At 63.6% G+C, this 15,330-nt stretch overlaps 1 protein-coding gene across 4 annotated transcripts in view; it reads left to right on the top strand.

Annotated features, from left to right (window-relative positions):
* COL18A1 (collagen type XVIII alpha 1 chain) overlaps nucleotides 1–15,330 on the top strand; it is an 81,238-nt gene that overhangs the window by 34,310 nt on the left and 31,598 nt on the right. For 2 of the 4 annotated variants that reach the window (XM_082719704.1, XM_082719703.1), the window contains exons 1-2: nucleotides 1,607–3,029; nucleotides 13,800–14,344. In XM_082719704.1, the coding sequence (XP_082575830.1) occupies nucleotides 1,622–3,029; nucleotides 13,800–14,344 (1,953 nt within the window). In that variant the 5' untranslated portion in view covers nucleotides 1,607–1,621. Of the gene's footprint in view, nucleotides 1–1,606; nucleotides 3,030–13,799; nucleotides 14,345–15,330 lie in introns of those variants that run through there. The other 2 variants (XM_082719705.1, XM_082719706.1) reach the window with 2 other exon arrangements.

The raw sequence follows: 15,330 nt of genomic DNA, 5'->3' as shown, positions 1-15,330 counted from the left end.
GCCCCACCGCGAGTGGGCCCAGGGCCACCCGGAGGGACAAGGGAGCCCCCTTCCGATGGACGTGCCCTGGTGTGTGGGAGAAGGGAGAGCCTTTGGAATGTTTGTCCCGAGATTTTCCGGAGACGCTCTTGGCATAACATCCCATTAGTGGATTTTCAAGCAGAGACGACTCTGCACGTTTCTCAGAATTCTGAACACTGTGGGATTTTTGCTGGGAACGCGGCCTCACCGAGACACATGTTTGCATATGGAAGGCCCCACTTTGCAGAGGGACACAGTGTTCCTCTTCCCTGAAATCCAAGTTCTGACCCGAACAGCCAGGCCCTGCCCTTTGGACGGTAGCTAACTGACGACATGCTCGGTGCCCTGAGCTGGGGACAGCTGGGGACGCCTCACAGCGGCTTCGTGGCTGAACCCAGTCCCGGGAGGAGGGTGGGCTGAGACCCCCGCCAGAGCCTAGGGAAGACGGGGTGTTGAGGGGACGTGGGAGCTGAAGTAGAACGTCAGGCGAAAGCAGTGTGTGATGGTGTGAGTGCGTGAGTGTGCGTGGGCGGGCCAGGGTCTGTGTAAGTGTGCCAACGCCTTCTGGCTCTGCCTCCTCTGGGGTCTCTGCCATGAGCCAGGAAGCCTCCTAAGCCAGCTGGCGGCTGTGCCCCGCGCGATTCACAGGGTCAAGGCAGAGCGCTGGGCCGGTGCTGGGTCAGAGGCCCTGGGGGTCCTCATGTGGACGGGGAAGCCCACCGCCCCTGCACCCCTGGGACTGTCTCTGTTAGAGGCCCAGCACCCAGCCCCGTGCTGGGCACCCAGGAGAGGCAGAGCCCCTGCTCTACACAGGGTCCAGGCAAGGTTACGGGGGGACCCATGTCTGGCTGGGACGTTCCAGTGTCCACCAGCCGCGTGACCCTCTTCTGCCTGCCGGACACCAGCCGCTGTGGCCTTCTTGTCCCTGGAGCAGCCCTGGGGTTCGCTTGGAAACCCTCAGGACAGGACCGTGCAGAGCAGGGCACGGCTGGTGCCCAGCCAGTGGCTCTGGCCAGATGGAGATGGGGTGTCCCGAGGGCACTGGGGTCTGAGCAGATGAGAGCCTGGCCCCGGGCGTGCATGGACGACCCACCCGTCTCCGGCTGGTGAAGTCTCAGAGGCAACACTTGTTCCGCAAGAACTGGAAAACTAAGCATTTTTTAAACTTCCGGCTTGGCTACAGACTGGTGGCCCCGGGCCAGGCTCTCCCCGACCGTTGCAGGGTCTGACCCTTGCAGGGTCTCCGAGCACACGTGGGCTGGGGCTGTCCAGGGGTTCCCAGCCCTGCCCTGGCCCCAGCCCTGCCCTTCCCAGGGTCAGGTCCTGGAGGGGGCGCAGGGTCTGCGGAGGGAGGGGAGCCGTGCGCGGGAGCAGGGACCCTCTCCCTCTGTGGCTGCTGCAAAGACCCAGGAGAAGTCGCCCCAGAGCCTGTCCCATTGATCTAGAGCCTTTCCCCTTTGGCGACAGGGGAGGGTGCGGAGAGCCTCCGCTGCAGGAGCCCGGGAGGGGCGCGGCCTGTGGGCGGGGAGGGCGGAGCCAGCTGGCCCCGCCCCCGGCGCGCAGACCGCCCCCCGCGGCTCCTCCGGGGCTCACAGCCCTGATGGCTCCTCACCCCTGCGGCCGCCTGGGCCCGCTGCTGCTGCTGCTGCTGCCGCCGCTGCTGCTCACCTGCCGCCCCGCCGCCGCCCAGGCTAACCTCCTGAGCCTGAACTGGCTGTGGTCCACTAGGACAGAAGGGCCCCCGGCCGAACTGGTCTCCGCGCCCCCGCGGAGCCCCCATGTGCAGCCCGGGGAGGACACCACCACGCACTCGGCCCCCCAGCATGGCCCCTCGGAGCAGGGGAGAGCCCCTGCCAGCCCCGCACTCCCCGGGGAGAGGCTGGAGACCGGCCAGGGCAGGGCCTCCACCACACCCGCTGCCTCCACCGCGGGCCCGGACACGAAGGAGGAGAACCTCGCCGGCGTGGGGGCCAAGATCCTGCGCGTGGCTCAGGGCATCCGGAGCTTTGTCCAGCTGTGGGATGACACCACGACCCCCGCGGGCTCCCCCACGACAGAGATGCCAGCCCCTGTGACCCCCACAGCCCCCCTCACGCTGGCCGGGCCCTCCAGCGCCCCCCAAGAGAACGGCACGGCTCTTTGGCTGGGCAGCATGGCCCCGAGCTCCCCGGACACCCCGAGGATGGAGGCCGGCACCCCGCCGGGGCCCACCCAGCTGCCTCCCTCCCCGGGCGGGCCCTCGCTGCTGCCACCTTCTCCAGGTAGAGCTTCTCTGTCCTCCGCGCTGGGTGGGGCCCCTCCCTGGGGGAGCCCGTCGTCCCCGGGACGGCCCCGGGATCCGGACAGTGGAGGACTCCTGCCCGTGGCAGCCCGTCCCAGCCAGCGGCACCGACCCCCCGACGTCCACAAGCGCTCGCCACGTCTGCTTGCCCTGGTGGCGGGTCCCCCGGGTGCCCTCACTGCTCCTGCGGCTCTCTCCTCTGACCCCCCCACGCTGGCGGCTTGGATCCCACTCTCGGCTGTAACCGTGGACAGGGGTGCTTGGGCTCCTCACGGGGCTGGCTCTGTGGGGCCGGGTCTTGCTGGTGTCTCTGCGCTGCTGGGGGCGGCCCCTCGGACCCCCACCGGGCAGCCCGTGCCCGGGGCCGCTGGCCGCTGCCTGCCGCTGCCTCCCTCCCTGCCGGTCTGCGGCCGCCTGGGCATCGGACGCTCGTGGCTGCCCAACCACCTGCACCACGGGAGCAGCGAGGAGGTGCAGGCCGCCGCCCGGGCCTGGGGGGGCCTCCTCCAGACGCGCTGCCACCGTTTCCTCGCCTGGTTCTTCTGCCTGCTGCTGGCCCCGCCCTGTGCCGCCGGCCCGCTGCCCGCGCCCCCGCCCTGCCGCCAGTTCTGCGAGGCCCTGGAGGACGCGTGCTGGAGCCACCTGGACGGGGGCGGGCTGCCGGTCCCCTGCGCCTCGCTCCCGGCCCGGGAGGACGGCTACTGCGTGTTCATCGGGCCGGGTGCAGGTAACTGGCCGGCTCTCCCCCCCACCCTGTCTCTCTGGCCTGCCAGGTGAGCTCGGCCGGGCTGCAGGGAACCCGGCACAGAGGCCCCCGCCCCATGCACGATGCGAGCGGGGGGCAGATGGGCTGAGATGCTGCTTTAGCAGGGGAAAGGCTGAGCTCTGGAGGGGAGAGGGGGCTCGTGACCCTGGCTGTGTGCACCGCAGGCGCCAGCTCTCAGCAGCAGCCCTGCCTGAGCACCGTGGCTCGTCCAGTCCTCCCCATGGCTCCGGGAGAGTGTCCGGAGGGGACACTGAGGCACGGAGCAGAGATCTGCCTGGGGGAGCCAGGATTCCAGCCAAATTCTGGTCCCTCCTCTGGGCCGCTGTGGCCCGCCTGCATGGCTGGGGTTGTGTGGCCCGATGCGGGAGGGAGAGAACTTGTTCAGAAGGTCAAGGGGTCACTGTAGGCAGTGAGTCTGCCAAGGTCACAGAGCTGTCCCAGCCGGCTTCTGTGAGTGCTGGGGCCACTCCTGGGCCTCTCCCCCAGCCTGAACTGTGCCCCCGTCACCATGTGATGGGTAGGGGACAGGGCAAGGCCGTAGCCCAAGAGAGGCCCTGACAGCTGCCTCTGCTGGCCCCGGGAGGGCCTCTGAGCGGTGTGGATGCTCCTGTTCGCCCTCAAGGCCTCGGCCCCACTCAAGGGGTCTGGGTGTCCTGCTCCCCTGCCCTTGGGAGCAGCCTTGACCTGCTTCAGTCCTGGGACTCGCTGGGCTTTGGAGCTGGGCTGGTGAGGGTGGACCCCAAGGTGGGGCGTTCACCCCGCCGGGGCCCTGGGGACGTGCATGGGTGAGTTCCTGGCTCCTGTGCCCAGCCCCACCGAGGAAGGGGGCGGGAGGGGCGGAGGAAGGGGCCCCAGCGGCCACAGACTGGTGAGCGGGGTGGGGGGGCGCTGAGCCCCACGTAAGAACGGGAGTTATCAGGAGGTGACGCGGCAGAGGAGCCACACTGGGCGGCTCTGGGGGACCCGGTGGGTGCCGAGCGGAGAGGCCCGTGGCTGCCTGAGAGCCGAGGCCCGGGGGAGGCGGGGGCGCACCCGGGGCTGCTGGTGCGGGGCGCTCGATGTCCCCGCGTGCAGTGAGGCCCCGGTGAGCTGCTTGCTCCCACAGACGCTCGGCGCCCGCACACCTGATGCCCGGCTGGTGCGGCCTCTTCGGGGTCTGGGCCGTGGCCGTGAGCCGCGTGTGGGCACCCAGCGCCGTAGTGAGGCCTCCGGGGCCGCTGAAGCACAGCCCGCCTCCTCTGCCCCGGGCGCCGGGCCTGCGCACACGTGGGTCCTGCTGCCGGTCCGGCTGGTCTCCTCGGTCTGGGGGCCACCCTGGGTGCGGGCTGGGAGCTAGGGTGAGGCGGTGCTCACGTGGCCCGGGCAGGGAGGCGTGGGGCGGGGACCGTCTCTGAGTGCAGCTGCCTTGCTTAGCCGAGTGGCCTGACAGGGACTTCTTACCAGACATCTGCACACGTTGGCAGGGGCCCCGGCCGTCAGGGAGGCCATGTTCCCGGCAGAGCCTTGGGGGACTCCTCAGGCGGTGCTACTTCCCACGTCCCCTCAGGCCACAGGTGGGGGTCAGGAATTTATCACCGTGAGGGTCCCTCGTGGGTGTGGCCTGGCTGGGGAGGGTCCCCGGGGAGCCAGGGCTTGGGCTGGGAACATCATCCCTCCTCTGGCCTCCCAGCAGGGATGCCGCCATGGCCAGGCCCCTGGGCCTTTCCGCCCCCAGCTGGTGGGGACAGGCAGGGCAGAGGGCGGGCCCTGATCAGGAGGGATCCCCAGCCCCTCCTCCCTGTGGGTGGCTGGTCTCCCGTGATGAGGGGGCCCCGGGCTACGTGGGAATCGGGAGGCTCTGGGGTGGAGGGAGTGTGGAGCGGGTGAGGTGCTCTGTAGGGGAAGGAGGCCGAAGGGGGTGCCGCATCATTTCTAGGACCCAACCAGAGCCGCCCACCGCGCCTTCCCCGAGGCCGCGCTGTTTCTGTCCTGTCCATCGCGTCTGTCCGGCGTGGGGGCCCCAGGCTCCAGGGCAGAGACGGCCCCTGCCCCCTTCACCCTGGGGCAGGGGTGTGTGGACGGGTCACCTGGTAAGGCCACAGCTCTGGCCATCCTGCTGGACGTGTCCTCCCTTACCTGCTTCCCTCCTGTCCCCACGGAGAGAGCGGGTGGGGAGGGGCTGATGCCCGCCCTGGGCAGGGGGACCGTGCAGCCACTGGTTGAGGCCCAGGGAGGTGGCTGAGAGGAGAGAGCTGCTGGGGGAGCCCCTGTGCCGTGGCAGCAGCCGGCCGTGTGTCAGCGCGCTGTGGGGGACCTGGTGCCCTGTCTGTCTGTGTCCCTCAGGCCTCAGGGAAAAGTGAGTAGGGCCTCTACACAGGGGAGGGTCAGCCAGCAGGGCGACTGCCCTTGGGGAAGGGGGCACCGAGTGGGGCATCGCCGCAGGACCGTGATGGGCGGCCTGGGCTTTGCTCTCTGTGCACATTTCCTGATGTTCCTGGGAATGACCGTGAAGACAGGTCCTGTTCTGAGTCTGGGAGCAGCTGTTGTTCCTGTCTGCTGGGGAGAAACTGAGATCTGGTGGGAATAAAGACGTGTGAGTGCCTCATGGCTAGCAAGAGCGAGCCGCAAGGTGGACGCGGGCAGTCTGGCTTCAGGACTGGGTGTAAGCAGAAGCCTGGCAGGCAGAGCCCCAGGCCGCAGGACCCCAGCCAGCGGGGTCTCCTCACTGCCACGATTCTAAGGCCGGCACTGTCTTCTGGGGAGGGTGCCCAGCCGGTCTGTCACGGACCCACCGGGTGTGCAGGCTTCCGCGCTGCTGGGCTAACACCCCCACCTCTAACGACCCGTGAACTCAGCAACGGCAGACGTAACTGCTGCAGTAACGTGCGGCTTCCAGCTGCCTCGGACGTGAGAACGTAGGATCACCTTCACGGAGAGACCCTTAGGCTTGCCGCCCGCCTCTTGGCAACCTGCAAGTCGTGGTTTGAGGACCTTGGCTGAGCTGTCCCCCAGGTCCCAGTCGTGGCTTCGGCTTTCCTGCTGGGGTGTCAGGTGCAGAGCAGCGGATGGGCTCGTCTGCAGGTAAGCTGACAGGCGGCGCTCGGGGTGGGGCTTCCCTGCCTGTCCGCCCCGTGGCCGTCGGGGTCACCATTGTCTGTGGCAGTTACTCCTTCCTGCTGGGGAAGGCGGACGGGGCACATCGTGCAGACGGGAGCTCACCTGCGGCCTCTCTGAGGAGGAGCAAGATAAGATGGTGCGGTGGCGGTTGCTCTCCGTGGGGTCGTCTCCCTGACCGCGTCCTTCCCCTTGGGGAGGGAGCTGTCCATCCTGCCACACGGAAGTCATTTTTGATGCTTTCCTTTTCCCTTGAGAAATCAAGTCTCAAACGACCATTTACTATTATATAACGCGTGAGAAGCTCGTGAGGAGCTCGCCCGTCCGCCCACTTCCGTCCACTCCCCGACTCCCATCCGCCCGTTAGTCCTCCACCAACCACAGATGCACCAGCGGCCCACAGATCCGTCCGTCCGTCCGTCCGTCCACCCGTCTGGACATTGGATCAGGTTTACCGTGTTAGAATGTGATCGTCACACGTAACACGCAGTTTGTTTTTGTCTTGAAACGTGTCCGGAGAGAACCGCAGACCAGGTGGCGGGGCAGATGCTCAGCTTTGCGCCCTCGAGGAGTCGTGTGTGTGATTCCAGTGCAGGGTCGTGTTTGTGATCAGTTCCCTTCCTGGTGTCTGGCCCAGCCTCTCCCCCACCGCCATGCTGGCTTCCCTCTAAGTTCTTTTTCTGATCTTCTGATTCTTGGAAGACTCAGCAGCCACTCCTTCTCCCGGGGTCACGCACTCAGAGAGGCTGGCCTTGTGACTGGAAGGACTGTGCTGTGGGCCCTGCCTCGTCCCCTCCAAGGGACCTCGCAGTTGGGGGCCCCAACGTGCCACTGAGGTGTGTGAAACTGCTCAGGGACCCCAGCCTCCACGCACGGTTGCCCTGCCAGCTGTCTGTGGGCAGCCCTACTTGGAAGGAGCGGGGACTGCAGACACGTGGCCCCAGTCCCGGGGAGGAGAGAGTGTGCAGAGTAGTCAGTGCTCAGAGTGAGCCTTCCGTTCCCGAACCACAAGTTCTAGCCCTGGGGGGGCCACCTTTGCCCGCCACCCCCACCCCTTAGGACCGCTCTGCCGCATCATCTTGTGCTCCGTTGCTTCTCTCCTGGGTTACCTTTTATCCCAGAAATAGCTCATGAACACATAGATGTTGAGATCAGAGCCACACAAGAGGGGGCTGAGCACAACTTGCAAGCCCCTCTCGCTGCCGGAATGGGGCATCTATCCGTCCTGTGCACTCTTGCCTTTTTTGTAAATGTGTGTGGGGGGGTTTCCTGTGGTTGCTGTGACAAATGGGCACAATCTTCGTAGCTTAAAATAATGCAGACGTGTAACCTGACAATTGTAGAGGTCAGAAGTCCGAAGTCCGTCTCACTGGGCTAAAATTAAGGTGCCTGTCCGCAAGGCTGTGTTCCTTCTGGACGTGTCCCCTGCCACTTCCAGCTCCTGGGGGCTGCCACGGGCCACATTTTTAAGGGTGTATGCCGTTAGATTTGGTTAACCTCCCCGTCTGGGGCTAGAACGTTAGCTGCGTCTGCACAGTACCGTTTGCACGCCCCAGACACCGCGGAACAGACGTGCTGGGCCGCTCCCCTGCGTACCGTGGTGTGCGCGCTCAAGTACGCATACTCTCGAGCCTTTTTTGCATTCATGGGCTCACTGTGTACCCCAGAGTCCCTCGTTTCTATGTCGACGGTTCTCAGAAATGCCCCACGTCACTGTGGGAAATGCTCTCGTTGCCTTGTGCTCTGGTTTGTCCTCCGCAAACACAGACTTTCCGGGACTTCCAGCTTCTTGCGCCATTCGTGGCCCCACTTGTCCTCCCGAGCTGTGTGCCCTGTCCCTGCTGGCCCTGATTTGGGCTCCGGGTGACTGGACCTGGCCCTGAGCTCGGGGTTTCACAACCTTCTGCTTCCTCTCCAAATCATCAGAAACATGTCACTCCGGCTTTGATGGGTCGAACTGAACAGCAGATGAGTGTGGATGCTCTTAATGCATCAGGTATAGACAGTTAACCACCCCCCCCCAGGGGACTTATTTTAGAGAGAAAGAGCACGTGCATGTGTGTGGGTAGAGCGGTAGGGGGAGAGGGGAGAATCCTCTAGCTGACTCCGTGCGGAGCAGAGAGCCCGATGCGGAGCTCGATCCCAGGACCCTGAGATCATGACCTGAGCCGAAACCAAGAACGGCACACTCAACCATCTGAGCCCCCCAGGTGCCCCTAGATGTTTCGTAAAATGTTTTCAATATATTTTCTTCTCTGATATCAACTTTAGGTTTTCCATTCACTCCAGACATCTTGTATTTTGTGGTTGTGACTCTGCGTAATAAGGCGACAGGTGCTGAGCTTTCGTGCCTGCGTGTCTGTCTCACTAGGGTGCTACACTCCAGTCCAGCAGGAACGTAGGAGGAGACAGTGTCTCGTGGTCTCCAGGACGATTGAGGACCTTCTGCACTTTATGACGTGTGTGTGCATAAGAGTGCACGTTGCTGATACGTGGCTTGTCACATCTCAGTGGATTGTCAAAAACTGTCACCTCCTTGTCCCACTTACCCCTCCCCACACGGGCACAGCCTCCCCCACTGTCCGCATCCCGCACCCGAGTCGTGCATCTGGTCCCATGAGTGAGCCCACACGGACACGTCGTCATCCCCCAGAGTCCGTTGTTCACGGGAGGGTCCCTCTCGGGGCGGGCGTTCTGTGCGTAGGGACGGGCATCCACCGCTGCGGGGTCTCAGAGTCCTCTGCCCTCCCCGTCTGCCGTGCTCCGCCCATTCGTCCCTCCTCCCCCCGCCCCGCAACACGGCCTGTCACCGGCCCCACAACGGTGCCTTCGCCACAGAGTCCTGTTGCTGGGATCACACGGGCCGCAGCCGTCTCAGACCGGCTCCTGTCACTCTGACACGCACTCACGGCCCCCCGCGTTCCCTCATAGTGGGATGGCTCGTGTCCTCTTCGTGCTGAACACCCTCCCACGGCCTGAGGGACAGTTCCCGTGTCCGTCCACCCGCTGCAGGGCCCCTGGGTGGCTTCCAGGGGTTGGCAGTTACGCACGGAGCTGCCGCCGCCCTCGTGTGCCGGTTTCTATGGGGGCGTGTGTTCCCATCCGCCGTGGGGGACCTCAGGGAGTGCGATCGCCGGGTCGGGTGGGAAGAGCAGGTTTCGTCTTGGGAGAAACCACCAAACCTCCTTCCGAGGTGGCGGCACCACCTGCTTTCCCCGCAGCCGTGACCGGGCGCTCTGGGCGCTCCCGTCCTCGCCAGACCGTGGCCGCTCTTGGAGGGGTGCAGTGGTGTTGCCGCTGTTTGAGTTTCATCTCCCCGGCGACCTGGGACGTGGGGCAGCTTTACTGATTGGCCGTCTGTGTGTCTTCTCTGTTCAGGTCCTTTGTCCGTTTCTAAAAGGTCGTTTGTTTCATTGTTGAGTTTCCAGAGCTCTTTATATATCACAGATCACTGTCCTGTATCAGAGGTGTCGTCGGCAAATGCTTGCTCCCAGGCTGTGGCTTGTCTTCTCACTCTCCTGACACGGTCTTTCACAGAACACAGGTTGACGCGTTAACAAAGTCCGGCTCATCCGTCCTCTCTTTCTCGGATTGTGCCTTTGCTGCTGAGTGTGAAAAGTCACCCCCTCTGCCGGGTCCCCCAGGATTTCTCCTGTGTTGTCTTCTCCAAGTTTGATCATTTCGCATTCTGCATGGAGTCTGTGATCCACGGTGAGAGCATCGTCAAGAGCGTGAGGTCTGTGTCTAGAGTCACTTTTTGCGTGTGGACGTGCCGTTGTTCCCGCCCACTTGTTGAAGACACGGGTGGCCTTGTGCCTGGGGCAGCGTGTGTGTGGCTGTGTTTCGGGGCGCTCTGTGCTGTCCCATTGCTCTATTTGTCTGTTCCTTCTCCAGTACCATAGTCGCCCCATGGTGACTCCTGAAGTCGGGGTGTCGCTCCTCAACTTTGCTCTTCTCCAGCTTTGTGTTGGCTCTTCTGGGTCTTTGCCTGTCACATAAGCTTCAGGATCAGTTCGTCAGTATCCACAGAAGAGCTTGGTGGGATTTTAACTGGAACTGCCCTGGACCTACAGACCACAGTGGGAATGACTGACATTGTGACAGCATTGAGTCTTTCTATCCATGAACATGGGCCGTCCCTGCATTGTTTCGTTCTTTGATTTATTTCAGAAGAGTTCTGTAGTTTTCTTCATATGGGTGTTGTACGTGCATTTGTGGTGCCTGTGTACTTCATTTGTGGGAATGTTAATATCAATGGTATTACATTTTTAATTTCAAATTCCACTTGTTCATTACTGGTGTATAGGAAAGTGATTGAATTTTGTATATTAATCTCATATCTTGCTATAATTGTTTATTAGTTCCAGGAGAGTTATTTTTTGTTTTGTTTCCTTTTCGTCAGTTCTTTTGGATTTGTGGAATAGATAGTCAAGTCATCTACAAACAGACATTTTTTATCTTTTTATCTTTTCCTTCCCAATCTGTGCATTTTATTTCCTATTCTTGCCTCATTGCATTAGCGAGAACCTGTAGCACGATGTTGCAAAGGGGTGGTGAGAGACACCTGATCTTAGTGTGAAGGCTTCAGGTTTCTCACCACAAAGTGTGATATGAGCTGTGGGGCTGCTTTGCAGATACTCTTCATGCAACAGAGGAGATTCTGTTTTATTCTTCGTTTACTGAGAGTTTTTACTGTGCACGAGTGTTGGATTTTATCAAATGCTTTTTCTTTATCTACTGGTACGATTCTGTGATTCTTATCAGCTGGTATTGATGAGGTGGACCAAAGTCATTGATCTTGAGTGTTAAACCAGCCTCATGTACTTAGGGCAATTCCCCTTGGGCATGGCTGGCTGTTTGCCGAAAGGGAAACTGTCTTCAACTAGGCAAGTGCCCTGATTCCTTTTTTTTTTTTTTTTTTTTAAGATTTTATTTATTTATTTGACAGACAGAGATCACAAGCAGGCAGAGAGGCAGGCAGAGAGAGAGGGGGGTGGGAAGCAGGCTCCCCGCTGAGCAGAGAGCCCGATGTGGGGCTCAATCGTAGGACCCTGGGATCGTGACTTGAGCCAAAGGCAGAGGCTTTAACCCACTGAGCCACTCAGGTGCCCCAGGTCCCCTGATTCCTTAATCTAGGTAAGTGTGGACCAACCAGAGGGGCTCCCACTTGCCAGACATGTCACTCACTGTGTTCCCACGAAGGTGTTCTTCTAAACTCTCCGAGCACGGCATGGGCGTTTGCTTTTTGGAGACATCTTGGTTTCCTGCCCACCACAGCTGGGCCAGGGCCTTTTGAACAGCAGCTTCCAGAAGGTCTGCGGGGAGGTGACCCCATCCTCCACTCACAGAGCCAGTAACCGGAGAAGGGACCCATGACTTCAGGGCCGTGGCACTTAGCGACTGCCTGCCAGTGGGAACCGTGAGGAATTTCATGGAGAGAAAGGAGCTGGCTGGGCATCGCTGGGGTCCCTGGGCCTGCCTTGGCCCACGCTGTTGTCTGTCAGCCCAGGACACCAGTGGCTCTTGCGTTCTGAATTAATCTGGGAGACGTCTAGCTGCCTGGGAGGAAGGGCAGTGGTGGGTGTAACCGTGTTTAACTCCGGAGACAGCTGAGTCAGGACAACAGGGCCACTGACCTGGAGGCTGGTGAGCGTCTGGCTTCCTGACCTTAGAGCATCTCCCCAACTGCATGCTGAGGCCCCGTGAATGGCAGATGAGGGGACGGTCCCAGCAGCTGCCATCAGGGCGGACAGCAGTGTCAAGTAGCCACTGTCTCCCCGGAGCCTGCGGTCTTCCTGGGAGGCCCCCTGCTCCCTAGCACCGAGGCCAAGCTGCCGTTCGACGAGACTGCGGTCTGCACATCGCTCGGCCGCACCCCACTTCCTGTCTGCGGGAGGGTCTTACCTGCCAGGGATGGGGAGCCCCGGCCGGCCGGTGGTGCTGCCCGTGGCGGGAGGTCAGGGCCATGCCGGGCCAAGATGCCCAGCACGGTCCCACGTGGACCGCCCCTGGGAGTACCCAAGGGCTTGTCCTCATGTGGGTGACTTCTGTCTTTGTCTGTGGTTCTCAAAGAGCTCTTTGCAAGACAGGACTTGCCTTAAGAAGTTGGGGTTTGGCCTTGCCTCCCTCGGCTCTGACCTGGCCGCTGCTCAGGCCAGACGTCAGATGCCCAGCACACCCCCCCCACGCGCGCGCATTCACACTCACTGTCACGTTCAGTCACGCTCACGCACAGGGTCGCGGGCGCGCTCACCACCTTGCTCAGGACGCCCACTGGCCAGCAGCCCCTTCCCGGAAGAGCATCCCCCGCCCAACCGCGTGTGATCCTCACCTTGGAGAATGACCACACCCAGGCTGCAGTGGGGTCTTGCGAGAAAGGCCTGTGGGTGAACGTGACTGAGCGTGACAGTGAGTCTTTTCTGACCCTTTGGCTGGACTGTGGCCCCAACGCCCCGGCTGCAGCCGGTAAAGCGTGCATGTGGGGAATCCCTGAAGCGTCGGTCTGTCCTTGACCCGCTGTTGGTCCCCACGGCTCTCCCCCTCCCTGTGTGCTGCAGTGACTGCGCTCCCTGGACAGAGAGGTGGGCCCTGCCCTCTGGCCCCCGCACCCGACCCTCCCCGCCCGAGACCGTCAGGCTGCTGGTGGCTCCTGCCTGCCCAGGGAGCGTTCTCCGGGCTTCACCTGAAAGGCTCGGGCAGGTCCCGGTGCGCGGTCAAGTCAGGCCCTGCTGGGGCCCAGGACCAGCGTCCTGGAGATCATGGCCCATGTCCCCACCACAGCAGCCTTTGGTCTCACCCGGAAGGACAAGAGATGGGGGGAACACTGGGCCCAGGGCCGCGTCCCCAGCCTAGACTCAGGCTGCTGCCATGTGGTGGGAGGGCGCGGGCTCCCGAGGGAGCGAACCAGTGGGGGCTGGGACTCCCAGGGGCATTGAGAGGAAGGTAAGAGCGTCTGTTGGTGAAGGAACCCCAGGTCTCCCTCGGGGCTCGTCAGCCGCTTGGCCCCCTGCAGGTCAGGGCTGTGGCAGCCCCGCGTGGACACGGCGGGAGGGGACGCTGGGCAGCGGGCGGCTTCCCTGTATTACAGGGGGGCACAGGCCCGGCCCCCCAGGACGGGCTCATGGCAGGACAGAGCCTCCCAGAAGCAGCCCCTGGTCTAGTTCCCTGCCCTGGGGGTCGAGTGTGCAGGCGGGTCGGTGACGGGGATCAGAGTGCCGGGAACTGCGGGGCCGTCGGGTTTCTGTCCTTCATGTGGACTGACGTTGGCAAGGCGGGCGCCCCGGGCAGGGGCCCTCACTGGGGCTGGAGCCCGGTTCCCGCTGGCCGAGGGTGGGGGCGTGGGTCGTGGGGTGGGGGGAGTGCAGGCCCTGGCCCCCGCGGCAGGCTGAGGCTCGGACAGGGTCGCCGCGCCCCGCACAACCTTGCCCCCTCCAGCCCCCGGTGGGACGTTCCCGTCGCGTCCTCCGGGCCCGCGAGCCCACGGAGGGAAGGAGCCGTGATGTGTGGACCGTGTGGTGCCTGGAGAAGCAGGCAGGTGCCAGGCGGGTGGGGGGCCCTCGCGGCTCAGAGTCCCCTGGCACGCTGCCTGCCCGGTTACCCCCAGGCACACCCTCACCGGGGTCTCTCTCTTCTTTGCAGAAACTCTGGGCGCGGAGGTGGGGCTCCTGCAGCTGCTCGGAGAGCCCCCGCCCCAGCAGGTGACCCAGGTGGACGACCCCGACGTGGGGCCGGCCTTCGTCTTCGGCCCGGACGCCAACAGCGGCCAGGCCGCTCGCTACCACTTCCCCGGCCGGTTCTTCCGCGACTTCTCGCTGCACTTCCACGTCCGGCCCGCCACCGAGGACGCGGGTGTGCTGTTCGCCATCACGGACGCGGCGCAGGCGGTGGTCTCCGTGGGCGTGAAGCTGTCGGGCGTGCGTGACGGGCACCAGCAGATCCAGCTGCTGTACACGGAGCCGGGGGCCGCGCGGACCCACACGGCCGCCAGCTTCCGCCTGCCGGCCTTCACTGGCCAGTGGACACGCTTTGCCCTCAGTGTGGACGGCACGACCGCGGCGCTGTTCGTGGACTGCGAGTTGTTCCAGCGGGTGCCGCTGGCGCGCTCCCCGCGGGGCCTGGAGCTGGAGCCCGGCGCAGGCCTCTTTGTGGCCCAGGCCGGAGGAGCGGACCCTGATAAGTTCCAGGTAACGCTATGGCCACCGTCCTTGGGGGGGACCTGCCCTGGGGGCGGGCGTCTGTGCAGACACGGGACCGGGACAATAGCAGCCGCCTGCCTTGTGCCGCCGCCCCCCAGAGCGGGCCACGCCGGGCAGAGCCGTCTGCCCTGCAGGGGTCCGCAGCCCTGGGGGTCCGAGCTCCGTTGGGCTCCCGCATGTCCCCCTCCTGGTGCTCTCACCCCTTTGATCCCCCCGTGCAGGAGGCCCCTTGGGACCACCTTCCTCCCTGGACACCCGTCCCGCCGCGACAGGAGCCCCCTCCTGTGTGTGGTGGCTGCAGTGACCCTGGGGCCCCACTGGCTGAGGGGTCCGCGTCCAGGCCCACGGGACTCGTGCACGCTGAAAACGGGGGGTTTCAAGATGGTAACAGCAGAGCGTAGCACTGAGCCTGGGCCGGGCCGGCGGTTCCCGTCACCCCGTCAGCCCTGCTGACCGTCCTTGTTTTCACCAGCCTGGGCGTCCGCGACTCGGCTTCAGGGCAGCAGGGGCAGAAGTGCCCCAGGGACCCTGGCTGGCCGCCGTCCCCACCTGTCCTCAGGAAGGCCCCTGTCCCCTCTGCCTGGCCTGGGCCTTTCCAGGGCCCGGGTGGGGGTCTTTCTCCCGGCACTCAGTCTCCTACCCTCCGCAGACGCTGATTCACGAGCCCCAACCCTGCCCCTAGTGCCCCCCGCGCTGGGACGCCCCTGCGTCCCGGCCAGACAGGGTCCCTGTGTGCGCCTAGGGGGGCGGGGTCCCCAGGACAGAAGGCTAATTATTGCCCAGACAAAGGCTGCCTGACGGACTTCTGAGTCCTGGTGACTCGGGGGCTGAAAGCTGACCTTTCACCTCTGACGGGAACGCTTAACCCCTGGGGTCTGGGAGCAGGACTTTGATACCAAACTGGGCCTCTTTGTGTTTTCGTTTTGATCCTCAAACATGATTAACGGGAAGAAAGGCAGACGGGCCGTCCCGGA

This window comes from Mustela nivalis (genome assembly GCF_964662115.1).
Source record: "Mustela nivalis genome assembly, chromosome: 1".
In the NCBI taxonomy this organism is placed as follows: domain Eukaryota; kingdom Metazoa; phylum Chordata; class Mammalia; order Carnivora; family Mustelidae; genus Mustela; species Mustela nivalis.
This window is presented reverse-complemented; position numbering and strand designations above follow the sequence as displayed.